The sequence below is a fragment of the Trifolium pratense genome, linkage group LG2 (genome assembly GCF_020283565.1).
Source record: "Trifolium pratense cultivar HEN17-A07 linkage group LG2, ARS_RC_1.1, whole genome shotgun sequence".
NCBI lineage: Eukaryota > Viridiplantae > Streptophyta > Magnoliopsida > Fabales > Fabaceae > Trifolium > Trifolium pratense.
Genome location: NC_060060.1, coordinates 37,334,663 through 37,358,123, shown reverse-complemented (window position 1 = coordinate 37,358,123; position 23,461 = coordinate 37,334,663). Strand labels below are relative to the sequence as shown.

Here is a 23,461-nt window from a genome sequence, read left to right as displayed (position 1 = left end):
CTAAACCAAGTCGAGTTTAGCAACCTACACTCGGGGGTTCAAATTTGCACAAAGTATTCAAGAGTTGCGTCATGTGAAGTACTATGATCTCAAAATATGTTATCTTACGTGTCAATTTTGTAAGTATTTTTCTAAAAAAAATAGCAAAACTTTTTTGGTTTATAATGAGCTGGGGATCGAACTCAGAACCTATAACATACTACCCAAATCTCCCGCCACTAAACCTAGTGGCTTAAAATAGCAAAACTTTATTAAAACACTAACTCAAAGTATAAGACATATCCAAAAATAGTACAACAAAAAACAAAAACTGCACTAGCAGAGAAAGAACTGAGCTGGCAACTAAACTAACACAAGAAAAAAAACAACACCAACACCATCAAACCATACTTACCAACACACTAATATTGATGCAGTGATTTGGTGATTCCCACGAAAAAAAAACCACTCTAATAGTATCACAAACCAGAAACTGCTACCAGAAACCGAGGCACAAAGGGACCATAACAATGTTTAATTTCCAATGATCCACATTTATCACCAGTCATTTCCACAATAATTGTTTGGTCCCAAAAAGACAACAAAAAAGACACTGTACTAATTTTAAGCCTTCCACATACTAGTGTTTATCTGGATCTATGGCTCCACAAGCTTTGATTTGATTCAAACTCAACATGCAAACAATAATACAAAAGAAAAGTACTCAATATGGGGCCTATTTTTTTTGTAACGGTTAAACATACTAGTATATTAGACTTATTATTAGTTCCAAGAAGAACAAACAATATGATAATTAATCATCAACATAAACAAAAATTAAAAGACTAAAGTTATTTTTGATCTCTAATTATTAATCATGTGACCAATTATGACAAGAAATTAATTAAACATAGTTTAATTATACAAAATTTCTAAGCGTCGAGAACAGAGAGTACAAAAGTATTTCCTCTTGATCTGAAAACACATAGGTAAGAAACAGAGCTTGGATTGAACCTCAACATCCATGGCTTCAACTTTGCCACCACAGTAAGGACAAAAACCAGGTGCTTGTTGTCTTCCTAATTCCTTCTCTTGTCCCTCACAAACGTAAGATAGCCGCATTTTTCTCCTGTTGCTGTTGCTGCTGCTGCAACTTGCTCTCTTATTTTCCTCCGTTTTGATGATGCTTGTGTTGTGCTGTGGGAATTGAAATGCAAGAGGAAAAGAAAAGAGTGAAGAAGAGTGTCTCAATCTTGGTTGGTATGGCATAAACGAGTTTGCCACTTGTATTTAAAGAGGAATTAAAAGTAAAAAAAAAACACAACAAAAAAAATATGTGAAGTTTTTGTTAAAAGAAATAAAAAATGTACATTTTTTTTATATAAAATGTAGAAAACCACAAAAGTAACGTTAAAATTTATTGGCAGGAAAATTTATAAAATTTTATGGTTCGTTTGGTGTGGAGGATAAGAGATAGATATTTGGAGAACTATAAAATTTAAGTCTTTGTTGGTTTGGTTTATATTTTTTATCAAGTTTTTTTATCATGTTAAATCGGTACGAAATTTTCATCATTGTTAGGTAGATTATTTTGTTTCAACTAAAAAAATTTTATACAAAAAAATTAGAAATTGAATTTGCCTAAGAGGTTTAAATTCCTTACCTCTTGATTTAATTTATTGTTGATGAATTTAATTATATTTTACTTGCAGTTTTTTTTATATAGTTTACTATTTTATACTTAAATATAAATAAATAAGTATATGTATCTAGTCCAAATATCAATCAAATACATACAATATTTAAATTATGATTTTAGTCCAGAGGGAGAAATTGGTTACACGTGATTAAGGGTGGAAGCACTTCATATCTTTTGGTGATTTGGTGATGAGTAAGAGACTTGCTAAAACTCGTCATGTCATTTGGTTAGCAACTACTTGTAGCATATGGCGTACTCGGAATAATATTGTGTTTCGAGGAGATGTGTTTAATTTGGATGCTTTGATAGATCAAATTATCTTTATTTCTTGATTTTGGTTTATAGGTCGTTTGGGAGTTAATACTTCTTTTGTATTTTTTGATTGGTGTAACGATCCGTTAGTTTGCATTGATTGCATCTAATGATTTTCGTTTGAATTGTAAGGGTTGAGTGCACCTTGTACTCCTTATAATTCAATTTTGCATATAAAAAAAAAAACATTTCGATGCATAAATAATTGTAGATATATTTTTTCCTCAAAAAAACTTGTAGATATATTTTTGTAAATGTCTTGATTAAAAAAAAATTGCAAATGTCATAATTAAATGTGTTAACGGCTGTGAAAATTTTATACTTTATAACATAATAAAAAATATATAGAATTGAATGATCGTACAATATTTTTTAAAATATCTAAAATATCATAATACCTTTTTTATTTGTCAAACATCATCGTCATACAAGACAAAGTTTGCTCAATAACTTAATTTTTTTTGTCTTAGATGAAGTGATAAACTAATAATCCACTAAAATTAAACTCACATATAATTGTGAGATCCAAGTTCTAATTCGGGTCATGATGTCCAGCCTAACAATTTCAACATTTTTGTTGATCGAGCTAGGACTCATGGAATAGTAACTTAATCTTTGGTCTACATTATTTGTCTTAGGGTGCGTTTGATTCATAAAACAGCAAGGACTGGACAGAACAGTACAGAACAAGATAATACATGACAGGACAAACTTTTACTGGAAAGATATAGGACGATAATATTTTTATATTCGAAAATAAAATGGGTATTTTCGTATTTTTTATATTTGTACTGTGGACAAAAAGTTGTCCCGTGGTTTAGTGAGGGACAAAAAATCTTGTTTTTGTCCTGTCCCTTGCTATCTAATTTGTCCAGTCCCATAACAAATTTCAAATCAAACAGAGTACAACAAAAATTATCCTGTCCAGTCCCCTGTTTTTTAGCAAATCAAACGCACCCTTATTCTTGTACCATTATGTTCGGCGGTGCTTACGTTTTACCTATGTAGTAATTAATTATGAGTGAGGCTTGATTGGTATAGCTCCAAGAATGTTCCAGATATATGCGAGCATGGATTGCATATCAATTCTAAAATACTCCTCTAAAATCTTACAAACAAACAAAATTCTGAAATTATCATCATTTTGTGATGAGAAACCTTTTCCATATTTTTTGGTTGTCCTGTTCGTGCAAGTCTTGTTTGGTTTTTACATGAGTTTAGGAATATAGATGGACACCACGCTATGCATGGTAACGTAACGCAATGCACAATTGAAGCGCTAAGGTTACAGCAAGTGGTGTGCGTGGGGTTTACATCACCCATGATTCTGAGTTTATGTTAGCATAAACGCCATAAATATAAATGCCTTTTTATGTGACTCGACTCTCCTATACAGCGCCAACAAGCACCACAGATCTTTTCTTCTAGTTTCCAGGATTCCATGAAACAAAAATATGTAAACCAACTAAAGCAACGAGAAAAATGCATTCAACAAGAAAACCCCAAAAATGCTTAGACAATTAACCATACAAAACATCTCATTGTTAAAAGCCAAGTCCTAGTCTTTGTTCCAAAGAAACTGCTTGTTCCTGTTCCTACATCATGCATCTAGTGTTTGAATGGAGTAGTATAAACAAAAATATTCAATTCCAAATTTCCATCTCTTTCTCTATTTAACTTTAAATACCAATTAAAGTAAGAGTAAATAGCCAACATTGTCATCATCATTAACCCATGCCTTATATTGCCCAAAGGAATCAGACAGAGAAACACAAACCCAAGTAAAAATCAACCAAAAATTAAGCTACCAAAAAGTGAAACTAACAAAAACAAGTTATGAATACAGTTTTGCCACAGTGAACAAAATTGCAACAGGAACGGTTACAGATGCAGTTCAGCCTGTTAGCCTGGGCCTGCTCGAGTTTTAACCACTACCGGATCATCACAATTTTTTTTCCTATTACACATGATTGAACTCTCCCATTACGGAAAATGCCAAGTTTACCTGCGGGTGTCGATTGAAGTACACAATAAACTTCCAAGCTAAATGAATTAAAGAACTAGCTAGCTTACTCACCACAACACAAATCTCTTCCTTTAATTTGCAGTCTTCATAGAATAATTAGTCATACACTGAGCGAATGTTCAGATCAATTTGTCCCCTGCAAATATAACACTAAATTGCATTAGCCCATTAAAGAATAAACTCAGAGAGAGGATACACAAAAACAAGTTGAGGTTTAATGGAATATTGTTAGATAGTAAGATGCAATCCACTGCATGTGCCGGTGCAAATAGAAGTCGAGTCAAATCAACAGTGCATGGACTAAAGTACCTCTTACATTTAAAGAAGTTGACCGATATATTTACATACAGTAGATTCTTATTTGAGAATATGGATCAAAGGTTAATAGAGATTAAATCCCAATATGAGGATACAGTTAGACATGAGTTTGGTCATTATCATTAATCCATTCGGGATAATTAACAAAAAATACTAACTACATCAAAAGCAATAACTGGAAGGGACTTACCGCCTCTTGTTACTTCGATCTTTAGTTTGTCGGTTACAACAGTCATCATGTAACAAGTTTTGGCTTCAGCTGTTAAACAACTAACTAGTCCTTCAATTGATCTCAGCTCTTCATGAAACTGTGGATGTAACACCAATGAAGAAAAATTCTCATCAAGCACCAAACCAAGACATTTTACAACATCATCAAGTTTAGGAATCCAATCGCAAGCCTTCAAACCTAAAGCCGATGAGGCTTTCGGACATGGACCAGCTTGCGGAAATCTCTCATATTTCTTCAACCACTTTCCTAAATAGCGAATCAAATTCAACAACTCTTTTCCATTCAACTTATTGAATGCAGGGGATAACATCGCATTGTTGATGTTTGGTGATGCAATCAAATAATGCAAACAAAGTTCAGGCGCAGAGAAACCATCATATGCTATCATAAACAAAATGGAAGCCTCCTTTGCAACAAGCAAATTCTTTACCTTGAGGTTGCTATCACTTGCTTTCTCAACGGCCAACGTTGCTTGGCTCTCCCACTCCTTCTTTACAGATAGCGTAGAGTTATAAGCATCTTTGGATGGAGAAAGAAAGTATCTCAAAATGGCGAATATTTCTGAAGAACCAAGATCAAAAGCATGCTTACAACACAAACAGATCAAGTCAGACCTCTTTTTCTCGACTAACTTAGCAACCAGGTTTGAATAACAAGAATTCACAATAACACCTTTAACAATCAAAGCTTCAACTAATTCCCATATCTCCAAAGAAACACACCCATCCAAAATCAGGCCAGCAACATCTTTACCCACGAAAGATCCAAGTTTGTCAATCAAGATCTTGCAATAAGCACTACCAGATGAATCACCAGTCTCAATCGAAAACCCAACTTTCTCCCTAATGTTTTCAAGATAGGAAATCAAACTACCAATAAACTCATCCTTCTTCAAATTATTGGTACCCTTGACCTTTCTTTTAAGCTCTTCGAGAAACTTTTTGTTGATCTCAATGATTTCCGTATCAGTTTGTGAAATTTGCCATCCAGTAAGGGGTTTAATAGGGTATGAGGAAGATTCATCTTTAAGTTCAGACTTCAAATTAGGCAAAATAAGATCTGGATTGAGAACGACTGGATAGTCCGAATGCAAATCAAGTGATTTAGAATTCACAGAAGCATCCTTAATGAGTTCCAGTAAAGTCATGATTTAAATTGCAAAAATGATATCTGCAAAGAAAACAAAAGAATAAATCTCAAACAAGTAACTAGGTTGTTAATCCCAGATAGCGGTGTATAGCGCCCAACCCCAAAACTAGGATAGCCGTATAGCACATTGCAGGATGGCCATTATTCGGTATTTTTGGACAGATACATAAACAATATCCATGAAATAGTAGCTGAAAATTAAATAAATGACTTAAAATTGATGAAATAATTGCTTAAAAAATAAGTAAATGACTTAAAATTAGTGAATAGTTGTTGGAACATAGTTGCTGAAAATTTGAACAAATGACTTACTCAGTAAAATCAATGAAATATTCCAAATTTGATTACACAACTGAAAAAAAATTAAAGTAGGAACCAGTTATATATATCAACAAATCCACAAGCATTATACAAAACAGAAAACTATGATAAAGGCTGATAAAACAATGAACAAATTGGTGACTATATCTTCATCCCAAAATTTGACGAGCCGTAATTAATCAGTAAATTTAGACAAAAAATCTAAGGGGAAATAAAAAATAAAAAAATCATAGTTTGATTAGGGTTATGGGATATCAAAGGGCAAACCAAATTGATTAATACCAAACAACAGCAAGCCAACACAGTGGAAATTCAAAAAACGAAAGAGATTTAAAAGTTAAAACAAAGCTTACAGAGAGAAGAGGAGAGCTGTGACGGCTGAAAACGGTGGCGTTGAGCGTTTTGGAGAGCGGGGAGATTGAAGAGCCGAGGAGCGCCGTTTTCTGGTGCTGAAGGAGAAGAAGAAGCAAGAGGGGTGTTCGTGGTGTTGTGTTGGCTGCAGGGGTACTTTTGTAATTTTCAATTTAAATTAAGGGTGATATAGTAATTTCTGGTATTTTTGTGTTAATTGAATATGTTTTCAAAGTGGCACGAGTTGGGATCCCTTCCCACCAACTAGTTTGACTTCAAATGTTACAACTCTCAATAACGTTTTAATCGATATAAATTTTATAAAATTTATCCTTGAATTGAAAGTTTACATCATATAGATCATTTATGTAAAGTTTCATACAAATTCAAAATTATTTGATATGTTATTAAGACATATAAAGATTAACGACATTTACAAAATAAACAAAACCGTTAATTTTGATGTATCTCATTAATATATCAAATGATTTTGGATTTATTTGAAATTTTACATAAATGATCTATGTGAAATTTATATCGATTAAAACGTTATTAAAAGGTATTGTTAAAACGTTAGTAACATTTTCAGGAAAACTTTAGTAATTACCCGATGACTTATGGTATTTTTTTTTACAGTGAGCTGATGATCGAATCCATAACCTATAGCTTACTACACAAACTCCTACCAAATCTTGTGGCGTAGGGCTTATGGTACTTTGAGAAAACATGTTTTCTTGCTGTGGTTATATCATGAAATGTGGAAAGTCCAAGTTTATTTACATACATGCACAAAAGGTATTCTAGTTATTTATTCCCATCAACCTTAATTATAAAGTAAATATTTTTTTCCCGATTCATTCAATAACTAATATATCTGATCTATATTAAGACCAAATACATTAGTTATTCAATGAATCTAAAAAAAGTTAGTTATTCAATTTTATATATATATATATATATATATATATATATATATATATATATATATATATATATACAAGTAACCTAATGACTAAAAAATCCATTGACCTAAGCTCACATGGACATTCGATTAAATATATTTATTTGGTGCATAACATATATTAGAGTCTAACAAATATTAAATGCGATACTTATTATATTGATTACATTTATTGAAATATGTTATGTACTAGTATGCTGCTAGAAACTTCTAGGAACTTTCAAAATTATAAAATTAAAGAAATTTAGTCAAAAATAATAAACTTTTTATGTATTTTATGAAATAAATAAAATATTATAATTACAATGTGTATATAGAAATTTTAGAGTATATAACTTTGGAAAAAAATATTACAAGTTAAAAACACACTCAATTTACTAAAAAAAGCTCTTTAATGTAAAAAAATTATGTGAACTGTTAAAAATTATACATAGAAAATTGCTTTTTTATGCCTAATTGAAAGCATACAACAGGATACATGTAAGGATGTGGAAATTGGGAAGAATATATAACAACAATGGTGATTTTGATTCGGTTGATATCGTTTCAAAACTTCTTCGTGTATGACATTATGAGGTTGAAATTGGAATCAGAATTGGAACGCTACTACTTGACCCCAAAAAGGGATTGAGATACATATTTTGGGGATAACATTTGATTTCTGATTTCTCTCAATGGAATGGAATCAACCTTGAATAACCGACCAATTTTACATGTAGTTCGGAATATAAAATCCGAATTTGGCCAATGTACGATTACGTTCCCAATCAACACTAAAAAAAACTGCGTTGGAAACTACGTTCGCAATCAACACTAATTTGGGATCTAAATTTCAAACTGAAATTAAAGGGTAAAAATGAAATTCTGGGGGGCTTAAGAGTAACATGAGAGGGCCAAATAAGCAAAACTCTTATACATAAGGGGCTAAAAGAAACTCTCACTCTTCAAAAATAAAAGAGTATACTCTGTTTTATAAGAATTGAGTTAGACAAACATGAATTCTTACGATACCGTTTTGTAAATGGTGACCTTCAGTCACTTATAAACTCATTAAAAATTCTATAATTCACGATATCAGTCGAAGTCCTCTTATGAGCATATCCTCTGTTTAGAAAGCTATAACTTAACACTAATCACTAATGGGAACAATGTTGAATTTCTAATGATCCACATTTACCACAAGTCACAATATAATTGTTTGATCCCAAGAAAACAACAAAAAATACATTATAGATGTTAAACCTTAAACTTCAAAATATTTGAAGTGTAAATTGATAAAATTTACCTGAATTTACAGTTTCATTAAATTTTTATTTGATTCAAACTCAACAATATAAACGATAATTAAGAACTTCAGACAAAAAATAAAGTCATCTCAGAAGTACACAATAGGGCCGATTGGACTTGTTAGTACCCAAGAAAACAAACAAGGAACGATCATAAACATAATAAAAAAAATAAAAATATTCAAAATTAAAAAAAAAATATGGTTATTTTTCAACTCTAGTTATTAATACAATGACCAATTATGACAAATTAAGCATCGTTTTATCATACAAAATTTCTAAACGTTTAGAACAAAGAGTACAAAAGTATTTCTTCTTGATCTGAAAACACATAGGTAAGAAACAAAGTTTGGATTGAACCTCAACGTCCATGACTTCAACTTTGCCACGACAATAAGGACAAGTACCAGGTGCTTGTTGTCTTCCTAATTCCTTCTGTTGTTCCTCACAAATGTAAGACAACCCCATTTTTCTCCTGCTGCTGCTTGCTCTCTTTTTTTTCTTCTGTTTTGATGATGCAAGAGGTGAAGATTGTCTCAATCTTGGTATAGACATAAAGGTGTCAATTACTTGTATTTATAGTGGACTAAAAAGGAAAAAGCACAAAAAAAAATGTAAAGTTTTTAAAAAATATTATTTTTTCTACTATAACTTTAACTATTTATAATATGATTTCACATTATTCTCTATATCCAATAAATAGTCAAAAAGTATTGTTGACTATATATAAATAATTAATGTTGTATTGAAATTTAAAAATGACAAAAAAAATTTGTTAGCATGTTATCGGTACGAAATTTTCACCGCCGTTAGCGATCTTTGTCGGGAAACCTGTGAGATACACAAAGTGACCACATGTTTAAGGGGATCAAAACTCTTGACACTGACCAATTCATTGTTGGTAAAATGACAAATATTTATTTGTAAAAGAGGCAATTACAAATATTTGTTTTTGGCTTAATTAGTTTTTTGGTCCCTTAACTAATTTTCAGGTTTCATTTCGGTCCCTTAATTAATAAACTTGCGATTTGATCCCTTAATCTTATCTCTGTCAGCCAAAAAGTTATTTTCGTTAATTTTAACTCCAAATGTCTAACGTAGACAACATCATAGGTGGTTTACCATTGAATCATTAATTCTTTTAATTGTAACCATTTGATTGTTTCGGAAAAAGAACTTTGTTTTAGTCCAAAAAAATACTTCCTCCAGACACAAATATAAGCAAAAATACACTTTTTAGATTCATTAAAGGTTTAACTACACATTTGGTCTCTTACGTTTATTTTAGGTTTCAATTTGGTCTCTTACGTTTAAAAAGTATCAATTTGGTCCCTTACATTTATTTTAGGGACCAAATGTATAATTAAGCCTTCATTAAATAATTGATGTATCTGGACTAATTTTTTTATCACTTAAATGCAACTAACTAAATTGCTTAAAGGATGTGTATTTTTTTCTTCTTAAATACTCCTTCAAATCCTAGTTACTATAAGAAAAGATTAACTTTTAAGATACATTGAAAGTTTGATGTATCTAGTCTATATTATAGTCTATATACATCAAACTTTGAATGTATCTAAAAAGTTAATATTTCCTTATAATTAATTAGGACCGGAAAGAGTATAAAATTAGAGGTATTACTATAAGAGTAACTCATTTAGTAACTATTAGAGATATTATTGAAGAGATCGAAGTTCGAACCGAAATTCCCCATTCCTCTACGGTTTTGTCTAATATGAAATCGCTTGATGCTAGAATTGACTCTGAACCAGATTAAATCGGTGGTAGGTAAAAAAAAAAAGAACTTGTACATATTTTTTTTTTGGTAAACCTAAATAACTTGTACATTTTATATTAAATGCAAATTGCATTTAATTTCTTCTCTCTCATTTCCTCAATAAACAACGACCAATAAAAATTGTTTTTACATCTTCCTATGCAACTTATTCTAAGGAACACAAAAACATACTTCAAATTCTCATGTTTTACTTTTTCTTAATAAATATGAATTTTTTATTTTCCCTTATAATTTGGGACGGAGGGAGTATATAATATTTTAATAAAAATTTAGTATTTTTGGTTGGTTTAAGATATGCGATATTACATATATAGGTTAAACAACCCTTATTGTTTTTTACTTCCTTACTTTAACCGGTGTCGACAGACCCTTGAATATCTTCCTTGAAATTGAAACTTAGAAGACCAAATTCAATACCGGTGTCTTCAATTTTGGACTCACTTCAGTCCAAAAAAAAGTGTTGCAGTGTTTTTGGCCACTCAATCTTTCTCTTCCAGAACCTTCGTTTTTCTCAGTGATCACACAAAATCGCACATTCACTCTCTAATCTTCTTCCGATGCTGCTCCGAAGCATCGAGTAGTTTCAATCCCGTTGCCGATGAATTCAACTCAGTTCAATTTCCATGTATGATTCTACAATCATGTGGAACTCTTTCTGGCGATCTAGAGATCGTTTCTCCTTGGATCAACTCAGGTCAACATTTATTCACTGCTTAATTTCATTCAAATTCGTCCAATTTTTTTATCAATTCTATAATGCGTTGTGATTTTTCAGGTACTTAACCGATCAATTGACAAAAGTTCAAGTTGTTAATGAGGTTAATAAGGTATTGTCTCCGTTCCCTTTTACATGTCTCTTTGGTAGAACTAGAAAGAAATTCTTACTGTTATTTAGTGCATATTTGGTACCACCCTAGTTTGTGTTTGGTTATGCCAGGAGAAAAATTGATTTTGAGTAGATTGATTAATTGAAATTGATTCCGGCTAGAAGAAGTTAGTTGAAGGCAGAATGATTTATGTTTGAATACATTCATGTAAAAATTAGTTGAACAATAAATTTGAGTGTAGAAATCAATTTTAGAATCTAAAACTCTAATTTTTTGCCTCATAGTTAGAATCAATTTTGAAGGCAACATCAATTATGCTCTAGAGCAACCAAACATGTCAAAATCAAGTATACACATCTAGCATAAATTTTGGTTCCTCCAAAAGTCGAATCAAACATATGGGTCGAATGAGATGATAAATAGTTGATGTAAAAGTAAACGATAAATTTGAGTGCAAAAATCAGTTTTAAAATCAAAAGTTCAAATTTCTAACTTCAAGTTAGAATCAATTCTAGAGGCAATTCTATACCTCTAGAATAAATTGTCTCCTCCAAAAGTGGTACCAAACATAAACATATGTAGTTTGTGACTCACCGTGATTTCCGCAAGCAAACCGTGATTCCAAACATGTACTTAGTTGTTGTTTTGTCAATAACACCCTTAACTATTTATTGTAGAAAGAAAAATGGGTCGAATGAGATAATGAATAGTTAATGTGTTACAGAAAAAACAGATGATTCCATCAGAAGTAACAAAATTGATTGATTTTTTTTTTTTATGTGTAAAAAACCTTGAAATGGCAACTAAAAAGGAACAGAGGAAGTAATATAATTAAATTTAATCACCTCATGTAGCCTGTGACTTTATTTGAGTTTAATTGTTCTTCACGGTTATCCCAAATATCTCAATTCTGTTATTTGTGAAGGATTTTGTTATTGAGGCTCTGAGATCAATTGCGGAGTTGATGACATATGGTGACCAACATGACCCAAGCTATTTTGAGTGAGATTCCTCATTGTTTGTGTTCCTTGCTATAACTTTTGTAGTGCTGGAAGTTTATTGTATCTCTGTCTTATGGCAGATACTTCATGGAAAAACAAGTCATGGGCGAGTTTGTTCGTATTCTGAAACTTAGCAAGACTGTTAGTGTTCCTCTTCAGTTGTTGCAAACAGTTAGCATTTTGGTCCAGAACCTAAGGAATGAGCATGCTATATGTAGGTTGATTATTTTGTGCAGTTTCCTGTTCGGAAATTTCTTACTTTCTTTAGTTTCTCAATTGAGATATAATAACAATGTTGACGGTTTAATAATATTATTTGCTGAATTTTCGTTGCAGACTATTTGTTTAGTAACGAACATATAAACTACCTGATAACTTATTCGTTTGACTTTCAAAATGAAGAGCTGTTGTCTTACTACATATCCTTTTTAAGGTCCGTTTTAAAGTTATTTACTTAACTGGTGAATTGTGGTTGGTTTCACTGCATAGAACTTGTTTTATGGGGCCATCATGTTTTTGTTAAGTTCCTCTCGTCTTTGTTTAATATTGCTAACCAGTTATCTGATTACTTGTATTTTGTAGAGCAATAAGTGGGAAATTGAACAAGAATACAGTTTCGCTGCTTGTGAAGATTCGCGGTGTAAGTTTTAATACCTTGAGAGTCTTTTTCTTCTGATTATTTGAATTATAGCTCTCGAGGAGCCTTGTCATGTGAGTCTGTCTTAGTAAGTATTGGATAATGAATATCGTGTTATAGGCACTGAAATTGTAATGTGAAGGAGTGTTCTATTGAGGTTTTCTAGCTGTAGGCTCTTGACTTTATAAGATGGATAATGGTGCTGGTTTTTATTCTTTGAACACACCTTTAATGAAATTTGATGGCAAGGAAAAAATAAGAAAGGAAAGGAGCAGTAGGTGAAAGATAGAAATGCAATGAAAAATTAAAATTGTTTTTTATATTTTCAATGTCGATGACGTTGAAACAGAAACCTGTTGGAAGTTGGAACATTGTTAGCTTGTTCCAGTCTAATATTGTGAGATCATTAATTTTCTTTTAGCACGTAGTTAATCTTTTTGTGTCCATCAAGTCTTTTAAATATAGTTGGCTTATTGTCCAAATGTTTTCAATGTATCTTTCACATTTAGGACGAAGTAGTTTCATTTCCACTGTATGTTGAGGCCATACGCTTTGCCTTTCATGAGGAGAACATGGTTCGCACTGCAGTACGAGCTGTGACCCTTAATGTTTATCACGGTGAGATTTTATTGTTTCACATAGCAGCTCTTTGTAATTTTTTTTCATCTTTCTCATTTCTATCCTGAACTCTATTTTTATGATGAAAAAAGTTAAAATTTCTAATGCATAAATTCTTTACATTTTTCAGTTGGAGACGACTCTGTAAATAGATACATATCCAGTGTACCTCACAAAGATTATTTCTCAAACCTGATTTCATTTTTTAGGAAGCAGAGCATAGATTTAAATAAGCTGGTCTCTCATACACTGATGTAAGCAACTTCTTTTTTCTTCTGTATATTTGCTCAAGATTCTAGTGTCTAAAATATCAATTTTCGTTATTGGATACTGAGACAGCAATCCAGGCCCAGATTCAACCTCTACAATTATTGCTGCTATAGATGAAATTGAGGACAATCTATACTACGTTAGTGATATTGTTTCTGCTGGAATTCCTGATGTTGGTAGGCTAATTACAGACAGCATTTTGACGGTTTTGATATTTCCATTACTTCTTCCTTCTCTGAGGATAGCAATTGATAATGTATGAAACCTTACTTAATGTCCTTGTCAAATATTTTTTTACACTTCCATCTTTGTTGAAGGGTCTTTTTCTATGTAAATTATTATTATTAATGTTTGGCAGCACATTAATGCAGGACAATGACATACAAAGTGGTGTTGTCACTTCTCTCTACTTACTATGCTGCATTCTGAGGATAATCAAAATTAAAGATTTGGCAAATACCATAGCTGCTGCTCTTTTTTATCCCTCAGAGGCCTTTACAAAAAGTTTCGGGGGTAAATTCAATAGCCATATATCTGATTATGGTTTCCCATCCGAATACCTAGTGTCAAATAATCATAATCTTACCAAGTCTGATATAAGGCACTCAATGTTTAATGTTCCACACTCTTCTAGTTCTTCAGGCTTTCATCCAGAAGGTGTTCTCATGCAAAATGATTGTAGCAATTCAAATTTGTCTTTAAGGTAAAAGCTACATTTACTGTGCTTTGGAATATACATTGTTCACTAACACTAATGAATATATGCCAACTCAAACTATACGCTGTTATTCAAATGAAAATATATAAGATTGTGTTCTACATGCATGCATATATGCACATATTAAACACGAAGCATTTTTGGCTTTTTGTGTAAATCTTTAAGATGATGTTTTAGAAGCAAAACATGCTTCAAATAAATAATAATATTTTTGGTAACTTTTGTGTTATATATGCTTTTTTTTTTTTGACAAAGTGTTATATATGGTTTATATATATCTTGTTAACATCTTTTTTTTTTTTAACGATAATTTTTTTTATTCCAATGGATTTGTGTTCTTAAACATTATTTATAAGATGTCTCATTACTACTACTATTCTTATGACTCATTATTGATGTAGGGATGTTTTGCTTGCATATGTAACAAAAGGAGATGATATACAAGTATTGGGTTCTTTGAGTGTACTTGCTACTCTACTGAAAACTAAAGGTTTTATATCTACACAGTACACATGCAGACACAAACATAATTGCGTATCTATTGCATCCTTTTTTGTTTACTTAGTAAAGTTTGTTCTACAGAACTTGATGAATCAATGCTAGATGGGCTTGGAATTCTTCCGCAGCGCAAACAACATAAGAAGCTCTTATTGGTAAGGCACATTTGATTTATTGTTGACATATCATTTTATTGACGTTATATATTGGTGCAGCAAGCTTTAGTTGGTGAGAGTTCAGGTGAAGAGGAACTTTTTTCTTCCAAAAGCAGCTTGACAAGGGATAGCACTGGTAGTGATATTGATGTGTATCACGACAAGATCAAGGTTTCCAATTCCTACTCTTCAGAAATCATTTATCTATTTTAATTTTCACTGAAATTATATAGATTTTAGAATCTCCTTTTCTTGATGCTGGCTTCTTTACATTTTCCATGTATCACAGGATCGGTACGGAATATCTTGTCAGTCTTCTGTTGTTGGAAATAGCCCTCATGTAAATAGATTTCAGGTAATGTTGGTATCTCGTTGTCTTGCTGATATTGATATAGTGTTTTTTTTTGTTGTTGTTTGTAATAGTTTCTCCATAGCATGTTAAATTCCTTGACTGATAATTGGTAGGTTCATCTTTTCATTTAAGATTATAGAACTGTAACCTTAGAGTACTCAATGATTCGGATTTATGGTAGTGGATATAGGAGTTCCATGTATAGTTACCAAATCTTCGCAACCCTGCATTTGGGTTGCCCATTCCAATATGCAGTGTGTTACTGTTCCAGCTCACTATGCTGGAATGGAACAACTGATGTTCCTGCAGCACGTGACCTGTTTAGTCTTTTCAACACAAATATAACTTTTTTTTATTAACAGACTAAAGGAAAAGTATCTGACAAAAATCACAAATGGGAATGGACTTGGAAATTGCAGAGTGCAGTCTTTGTATAGAACTTGTACTCTGCACAGTGCTGGCAAACTCAAACCAGAGGTTTTTCCTCAAAAAATAGTTTGATTTGGATTTTAAACATGAATTTGTTTGGGATCTTTGCAATTATAAGAAGGTCAACTCATAAGCTCAATTGTTATTCCATCAAGTAAAAAAGAAGCCTATTTGGTTGAAGTACAGAGAGCTGGTCTTAGCAGTGTCCTACACGACTAGCAGAGATTAAATACAATCTGCATTTGAGACTTTTTTTCTTATGGAGGTTGAATTAATTTCATACTTTAACTACAAATTGAACAATTTTTTTTTATTGTGTTATGGTATATTAGATTTTTATATTGGGCATAACTCATCCTTTCAAAATTGGCCTGTAAGGTGAGGGTGCCTCTCTTTATATACTCCCTTACGCCCAACACTATCAGGTCTTATATCTTTTCTAGGCGGGACTTGGGTTTTTCCCAATACACTCCCTTATGCCCAACACTATTGGGCTTGGTGTGTGTATATAAATGGTGGGTGGCTCGATCGATAGACTAGACTCTGATACCATATTAGATTTTTATATTGGGCTAACCCATCCTTACAAAACCGGAGGGATGCCTCTCTTTATAAACTCTTGTCAGACCTTATATATTTTCTATGTGGGACATGGGTTTTTTTCAACATGGTAAAACAAGAATGTTAAATTGAGTGTCGCAGAAATGACAATGAATGAGTGATTACACAAACTAGGATTAGAAATACAATTACTGGCGAGAAAGTTAACTTTAGATGGTTTGGGCTTTTATGGAAGATTTGTAGAGACACTGGTAATAAGGAGGTTGGACAATGGATGATAATCCCATAGATTTAGCAAAACTATATGGTAACCCAATAGGTCAAGTAGAACTATAATCAAACAAAATCAAACAACCAGAAAGATTTAGTGGTAAACAGTTTCTCTTCAAACTTTAATATAAATCAGGAATTATAACATCATAGCTGTGCTGACTCCACTTAAAGGGAAATAGAGGAAGATTAGTGCAAAAATGGTGGATATGCCATAAGCCATGCTGGCATAGCGCAAAACACATATGTGCTAGGAGCTCAGAAAATAGAAATTAGATAGGAAGAACCAAAATTGTGGAACTGCATTATTGAAAAGCAAAAACAGTAAATGGAGAATACAATTCTCTCCAGGGGTAGCCCCTTACAATGGATCTCTCCTTTCACATACAAAGACAAGATACACTCATAAATAACATTGCCCATGGATGGTTTTCTTCTCCTTTAATTGGAATCTTAGTTTGTGTTGTTTAAGTTTATTACTTAAATACTGTGTACCTGAATTTCAGGTGATTGATGCATTGGTGAACCTTTTTTGCCGCTCTAATATATCTGCGGTGACTCTATGGGAGGGTGGTTGGCTTTTGCGTCGGTTGCTTCCTTACAGTGAATCAGAATTCAACAGCCATCACCTTGAATTGTTGAAAGTAAGAACGTGACATTTTTCTTAACATACCCTCAAGTGCATAAAACATTCTTTTATGATTATATAGTGCTTACAAATATATAAAAGTTCACAGGTTTTCTTTGTATCTTAACGTAATATTGGTGGTTGCTATTGTGAAAATATAATAATTACTTTCTACTTTGTAAGATTATCACTTCAGTAGACCATTTGAGGAAGCTGAGCAATTTGAGAAAAGATACCGATACAAATTACATAATGGAATTAAAATTTTATTAACCCTTAATTACGCAAATATATTTGTAATTTAAATCAATAACAATCAACTAATTTATAAAACATATGGGTCTTTATATGAATTTACCATTCCCATTTGAGTGACTTCCGTTATATCCAACTTAAAAGAACAGTTATGTTTACGTCAATAATAATAAAGAAATGGAGAGTTAGTGATGGGAGAATACAAAATTAAAACACAGAGATGATTATAGGAAAATGTTAAAAAAACACTTCACCACTTTGCTGATTGTTTGTCTTAGTAAAAGTAGTAAATGGGTGGTTTGAAAGATTGTAATTTTATATAATTTACGTTTCCTCTTTGCTACATGATGCCTGCAATAGAATAGCCACATTTTTGTAACCATGGTCATAGAAATTCATGAAAAAGATATACACTAAGAATGTAAAAAAAGTTATCTATTTGGGAAAAAACATTGTTTTGCCTCTCCTAATGCAATTATAGCAAGTTTCTGCTCTAATACAGGTTTCTTACAACAATTGTGCTGCTGCTCTTGTAGAGGAGGTTAAAGGCATCTGGACCGACTTCCTTATTTCTGTTCTATGTGATGAGTGGCGAAAGTGCAAAAGAGGTGATTCTTATATGATATTCTGTTCTGCTTGATTGTTGCTATGTTTGAGAGGTCTACTTGTGTGTTTGAACTAGAAAGTTTTGTAACTGCAGCAATGGAATCATCATCTCCTCCGAAAGAACCAAACTGCGTGCTTTTGCTGCCACATCCACATTATAAATTTTCTTTAGAAGGTATTCTTCTACCCATTTCAAAATTCATATGTCCTTTGGTTGGTTGCCTTTGTTATGGACGAAGAGAAGAGTAAATAGGCCTTAATATGATATTTTTATTGCTCCTACAGATGACACTCCAAAGGGATCATCATTTGCTGTGGGAGAAAGAATGCAGGAACTGGTCAAGGTCTGTGCTTATTTAATCCCTAGCACACATTCTTTCTTTTTCAAGTGCAGACTGGCATGAAAAATTAGAATACTGTGATTCTCAATTCTGGTTCTTCATATATTGCGTACCTTTATATGAAGAGGTTTTTGTTGTTTCCTTTCTCATTTAGGTATTTGTACTACTGCACCAACTTCAGTTATTCACTCTTGGGAGAGCTTTACCTGAGCAACCTCCAATTGACCCTACTGGTGATCTTCCCACAAATCGTCGTGCCCAGACTTCTGGGCTTGATGCATCAGGCCCAAAGGCAGGCACTGAAATCAGCCTTGGTTAGTCATCTGAATTCTGAACTGAAGTTTCTCATATCATCTATACTGGTATTGCTGAGGTAGTTAACCAACCAATAATAAATACCAAACTTTTTAACCAAGGGACGAACTAATGATTGTCAACAAAGAAATATGGCTTAGACATAGTCGCCAACCAATAATAATAAATACCAAACTTTTTAACCAAGTGGCTAACTAATGATTGACAACAAATAAATACGGCTTAGACATAGGGTTACCTGTTTTGAAGTTTATTTATGTAATGGCTTTGGTCATAGATTATTTTTAAATTTATCTTATTTTTCTTTTGCAGTTAATGCAGTGCCTTGTAGAATTGCTTTCAAGAGTGGCAAAGAACACCATTTTTGCTTTCGAGCAATCTCTTTAGGAATATCTGGCTGGCTTGTTCTTGCAGAAGAATTGCCATCACAAAAATCCCATGGAATTGTTCGGGTCACTGCACCTCTGGCTGGTTGTGATGTATGTATTGTTATCCACTAATTTTTCTTCTTAATCTTGAGTCACTTCATTTGGTTAGTTGACAGTCATGGTACAAAATCATTTGCAAAATGGCCTCAACTTAGGAATAAACAGCCCTCAATTGGTTAATGATTATAAGTTTGTTTGCAAAATAATTAATAATTAGCACTTTGGTGGTATTCTAAATTAGTTTGCTAATAATTCATTTCAATTAATTTTGTTGGTTCACATACAGAATAATTTTGTTAATGTATTTTGAAACATTTTCTTGTATATAATTGCTTCAACTTTGTATAATATTCTTATTCTTTTGATTAATATATGTCCTCATTATTTAGCCCAGGATTGATGATAAACACTCAACATGGTTACACTTGCGGATCCGGTCATCCTCTTTACCCTTTTTAGATCCTGCCAAATCGAATGACTACGGGAGAATTAAAACAAAAAGTTTGGTTGATGGAAGATGGACATTGGCGTTTAGGGATGAGCAGTCTTGCAACTCTGCTTTAGCAATGATTGTCGAAGAGATCAATATTCTGAGTGACGAGGTTCATAGAAGACTCAAACCTTTGCTCAACCTTGAAACTGCAATAGATTTATCAAGCACAGACTTATGTGTTACTGAGGATTCCTCTAATAGAATACTTCCCAAATCATTGTAAGTTATTTGGCCTCGCTAGTAATTGGTTAGTGTTGTCACCCTGTCGTATATGCCGTAAAATACATAACCAGATTTTAGATTAGTAACTGGTTAGAGAGTCATGCTAAGTCACCTATCTTTTTGTATACTAGCTTTTCTTGATGTGTAACTTCACCCCTTACTCTATCAAGTAAGTTTTCGAACAAATGTAAATATATGAGGCAACCTCACAAGGAAAGTTCTTTCTCCTATTTTTAATGTGTTTATTTTTATTTTGGAACGGTCTTTATTTTGTATAAATATGTGCTTGTGCTATATGGAAAAACGCAAGCATTATCATCTTTCTCCCTCCACTGCTCTGAGCTGCTATACTGTGTTCAGCAGTGTTAATGCTGATTATTTGAATGTTATTCAATTATTCATTTTATTCATTTTGATTATGTCTTCATATTTCGTCACTACCATGGCCTTTATTTTTTAGCCTTAACAGAGGGTAAATTTTAATGTTTCTATGGCCATTTAATGTTTCTATGGCCATTCCCAAAGATTTTGTAGCATTGTTGAGAAGTACGAATCCATATCTACTGTTGTTGAAAAAGCACAGTAATACACAGTAATTAATCACGACTGTTGGTTGTTGAAAGAGCACAGTAAGACACAGTAATTAATCACGACTGTTGATTTACGATCTTTAAAGATCTCAGCCGTTGGATTAAATCCGACGGTTGGGAGCAAAAACTGCGTCAACACGGTTACTACAGGAAATCCGTTTCCGAGAAGCACCAACTTCAAGAATAGTGTTAAGTTGTAGTTTTGTGTTTTCCAAATATTGTATAATACTCACTCTTTTTACTCTTATCTCGTGGGAGGTGTTATAGTGTTATTCAATCAATGCCACTACTAAATAGAAGAAAGATATGTGAATTTTAATTGCAATCCCGTAAATTCTTCACTTGCTAATTCTTGGTTACAAACATATTGAACTGCAAATCGTAATGTTTATGAATAGAATGATATAAAAGAAGAACATCATATACTATACCAATAACACAGCTCATATAGTCACAATAATTTCATTAGTCCTTAATCAAGTCTTGATTATTGAGACAAAGTACTTCCAAACTAAAAATTTGTATGAAAAATAAAAGTAAAAAGAAAATACAACTTTGTTTTTTATTTTTATAGAGAATTGTTCCTAGGTCCATACTTTCGGACCCTCTCATCAATCCACTCCCTCATATCTCCCAACACAAGATTAGCAGACTCATCAGGCTCCCCTTGAATCAAAGAATGATACATTCCATCATAAAGCTTCAAAGTCTTATCCTTAGATGAAGCTTTCTCATACAAAAGCTTAGAAGAAGAAGGGCACGTGACACCATCAGCAGTACCATGTGCCGTAAGAAACGGCACCGTTACATTAGAGAAATGATCTTGTACATACTGAGTAACCCTGAGAAGTTCCCTCATGGTCCCAACTCTAGGTGGGCCCGTATACCTTCTTGGATTAGAAGCAATAATCTTCAGCTTATTTGGATCCCTAATCGCTTTTCCAACCATTTTGTTATCAGGCATAGCAGCCCACGTGTCAGCTAAACCAAACAAAAGACCGTACACAAATAAATGAACCTTACTAGGTTTCATATCCTCGGGAATCACGAAAAGCGGCGCCGAGAATATCAAACCCGTCCACGTGTCCGGTTCTGATTGAAAGTACATCAGCATTGTAGCTAAACCACCCATTGACTCACCGAACAGAAACGCCGGGAGGTTGTTGTAAGGTTGACTACGACGGACGTCGAGGAAATATGAAAGTGAGGTGGCGGCGACCTTTTCCATGTCGCCGAGGTAGCAACGGAGACCATCGGAACGGCCGTGACCTAAGAGATCGGCGGTGAAAACGGCGTAACCCCAGGTGGCGAAATTGATGCAGATTTTTTGGAAGAGCCAGCCGGTGTCGGAGCCGTAGCCGTGAGTCATGTAAACGGTGGCTTTGATATCAGCGTTGAGTGGGAGAAAGGATTGTGTGAAGATTTTACCGTTGGGAGTTTCAAAGTGTGATTTAGTGTTACGTACTCCTTGAGAGGTGTAGTATTCTTCTTCGGGCATGTTGCCCCAGAAATTTAGAGGAATCTCCGATTCCGGTGCCATTGTTGTTTCAGCGATGAAAATTGGTGAAAGAGATTAGTGAAAAATATTTTATTATATAAAAAAAAAGTTATAACCGTAGGGAGTTAGTGGATTGGTTGGTGGGTGGGACCCATGGGAGTTGGTGAACCAACCTACCGTGTCTCATTATTGGAGTTGAAACGTGTGTGTGACTTTTTTGTTGGCTTTGGGTTATAAGTAATTGAGCCCACAACCTAGATGTTGGGCTTTTTGGTTGGATCAAGGGAAGTTTTCTCCTCCCAGAAATAGGGAGGTGAAAAGAGAAATCTTCCGAGGAAAGAGAATGAAGATGTTAAGGTGTTTAATTTTTTTTTTTTTAATGAAGATGTTAGTTTAATAAAAGAAAAAGGGGTAAACAATCACCAATTTAGTTTATGAAAGTGTGATATGTTGTCATATTAATTTCTAAATCGAAATTGCAAATACATCATGTAAATAAATACACAAGGGTTCGTTCTTCTTGGTTTGTGGGTCCTGAATAAGGAAACACACCTACTAAAAGATGTTAACCCCTTAAATAAACAGATCTTCGTATTTTAATGTGAGTTGCTAGGACTTTGACTTGGTGTTATTTTGCTTTTTGCTAGGACTTTGACTTTACGAAGAGTCATTCAATTTCTCTTAGAAATGTATTATTGCATTGCTAATAGAATAATATAAATTGTATTTTTTTTTGTCTTAACCTTATGATTTTTAGGACGATAAATATTAATAATATTTTGTGATTCGACCATGAGATAGATAAATAATGATAAAATTTTGTTCTAGTTAGAATTTGAACTCGAATATTCTCGATCAAGTCAATCTTCACTAAATCTCACTAACAATAATTATATAATGTAGCTTGTATTTAAGTAGTTTTTTGTTTTGTTTTGCGGGAAATAATAAAACCATGGTCCATGGTGCTAGTAGTTGATGTGATTCAATTGTATGTTTTTCCTTTACAAAATTTAGATCCATGATCTTATTTAAAAATTTAATTTCCTTATCACTTTTTTAGATTTAAATTTCTCTATATCATTTGAATATATATGTTGATTCTTGTAAGTTTTTTTTTTTTTTTTAACTAAAAGTGAAAAATTGTGGCTATTGTATTGAGTATGCCATTTTGTATTAAAATGTGTGACCAACTTGCTTTTGAAATAACATTTTGTTTCATTAATTTAAAACACTTGATTTTAGATATAAGAATTTTAAATAAAATTTTGAAAACGAAATATTTTTATAATTACCTTTATAAACTATGATTAAAAACAC

At 32.8% G+C, this 23,461-nt stretch overlaps 4 protein-coding genes across 17 annotated transcripts; 1 reads left to right on the top strand and 3 right to left on the bottom strand.

Moving 5' to 3' along the window:
• Positions 1-754: 754 nt before the first annotated feature.
• Positions 755-1,281, bottom strand: LOC123906048. The gene has a single exon (XM_045955895.1). The coding sequence runs from the start codon at positions 1,246-1,248 to the stop codon at positions 895-897; it is 354 nt and encodes a 117-aa protein (XP_045811851.1). The 5' UTR covers positions 1,249-1,281; the 3' UTR covers positions 755-894.
• Positions 1,282-3,708: 2,427 nt separating this feature from the next.
• LOC123906047 lies at positions 3,709-6,530 on the bottom strand. Of its 2 annotated transcripts, XR_006808683.1 has the most exons (4): positions 6,390-6,519; positions 4,525-5,736; positions 4,068-4,152; positions 3,709-3,995 (listed from the first exon to the last, which is right to left on the bottom strand). XR_006808683.1 is itself a non-coding variant. In XM_045955894.1 (3 exons), the coding sequence occupies exons 2-3, from the start codon at positions 5,711-5,713 to the stop codon at positions 4,136-4,138; spliced, it is 1,206 nt and encodes a 401-aa protein (XP_045811850.1). In that variant the 5' UTR covers positions 5,714-5,736; positions 6,390-6,530; the 3' UTR covers positions 3,709-4,135. The 2 variants fall into 2 exon arrangements, 1 of the variants encoding a protein (XP_045811850.1); XM_045955894.1 differs by having other exon boundaries at positions 3,709-4,152; positions 6,390-6,530.
• Positions 6,531-10,749: 4,219 nt separating this feature from the next.
• On the top strand, positions 10,750-20,450 carry LOC123906044 (protein TRANSPARENT TESTA 9-like). 13 transcript variants are annotated; one of them, XM_045955887.1, is made up of 22 exons: positions 10,750-11,126; positions 11,208-11,259; positions 12,185-12,261; positions 12,341-12,474; positions 12,597-12,693; positions 12,843-12,900; positions 13,407-13,515; positions 13,646-13,769; positions 13,855-14,041; positions 14,157-14,298; positions 14,428-14,488; positions 14,905-14,993; positions 15,086-15,156; positions 15,217-15,327; positions 15,446-15,511; positions 17,275-17,412; positions 18,154-18,259; positions 18,352-18,432; positions 18,543-18,601; positions 18,753-18,912; positions 19,226-19,392; positions 19,731-20,450. In XM_045955887.1, exons 1-22 carry the CDS (start codon positions 11,056-11,058, stop codon positions 20,055-20,057), a joined length of 2,487 nt encoding a protein of 828 aa, XP_045811843.1. In that variant the 5' UTR covers positions 10,750-11,055; the 3' UTR covers positions 20,058-20,450. The 13 variants fall into 13 exon arrangements, with proteins under 13 accessions (XP_045811843.1, XP_045811848.1, XP_045811846.1 ...); XM_045955892.1 differs by having other exon boundaries at positions 10,754-11,126; positions 19,736-20,450; XM_045955885.1 differs by having other exon boundaries at positions 10,783-11,126; positions 14,163-14,298; positions 18,133-18,259; positions 19,223-19,392.
• A 644-nt stretch (positions 20,451-21,094) lies between these two features.
• LOC123906045 (caffeoylshikimate esterase) lies at positions 21,095-22,238 on the bottom strand. Its single transcript, XM_045955893.1, has one exon. It carries the CDS (start codon positions 22,184-22,186, stop codon positions 21,215-21,217), a length of 972 nt encoding a protein of 323 aa, XP_045811849.1. The 5' UTR covers positions 22,187-22,238; the 3' UTR covers positions 21,095-21,214.
• Positions 22,239-23,461: the final 1,223 nt, after the last annotated feature.

Bases quoted from the DNA above. Each gene is read 5' to 3' on its own strand.
- LOC123906045 (XM_045955893.1), bottom strand. From the start codon at position 22,186: ATGGCACCGGAATCGGAGATTCCTCTAAATTTCTGGGGCAACATGCCC.
- LOC123906044 (XM_045955879.1), top strand. From the start codon at position 11,056: ATGTATGATTCTACAATCATGTGGAACTCTTTCTGGCGATCTAGAGAT. The intron at 14,994-15,085 runs GTTTTATATCTA...TTTGTTCTACAG, and splicing joins TACTCTACTGAAAACTAAAG to AACTTGATGAATCAATGCTA. The intron at 19,393-19,730 runs GTATGTATTGTT...CTCATTATTTAG, and splicing joins CACCTCTGGCTGGTTGTGAT to CCCAGGATTGATGATAAACA.
- LOC123906047 (XM_045955894.1), bottom strand. From the start codon at position 5,713: ATGACTTTACTGGAACTCATTAAGGATGCTTCTGTGAATTCTAAATCA.
- LOC123906048 (XM_045955895.1), bottom strand. From the start codon at position 1,248: ATGCCATACCAACCAAGATTGAGACACTCTTCTTCACTCTTTTCTTTT.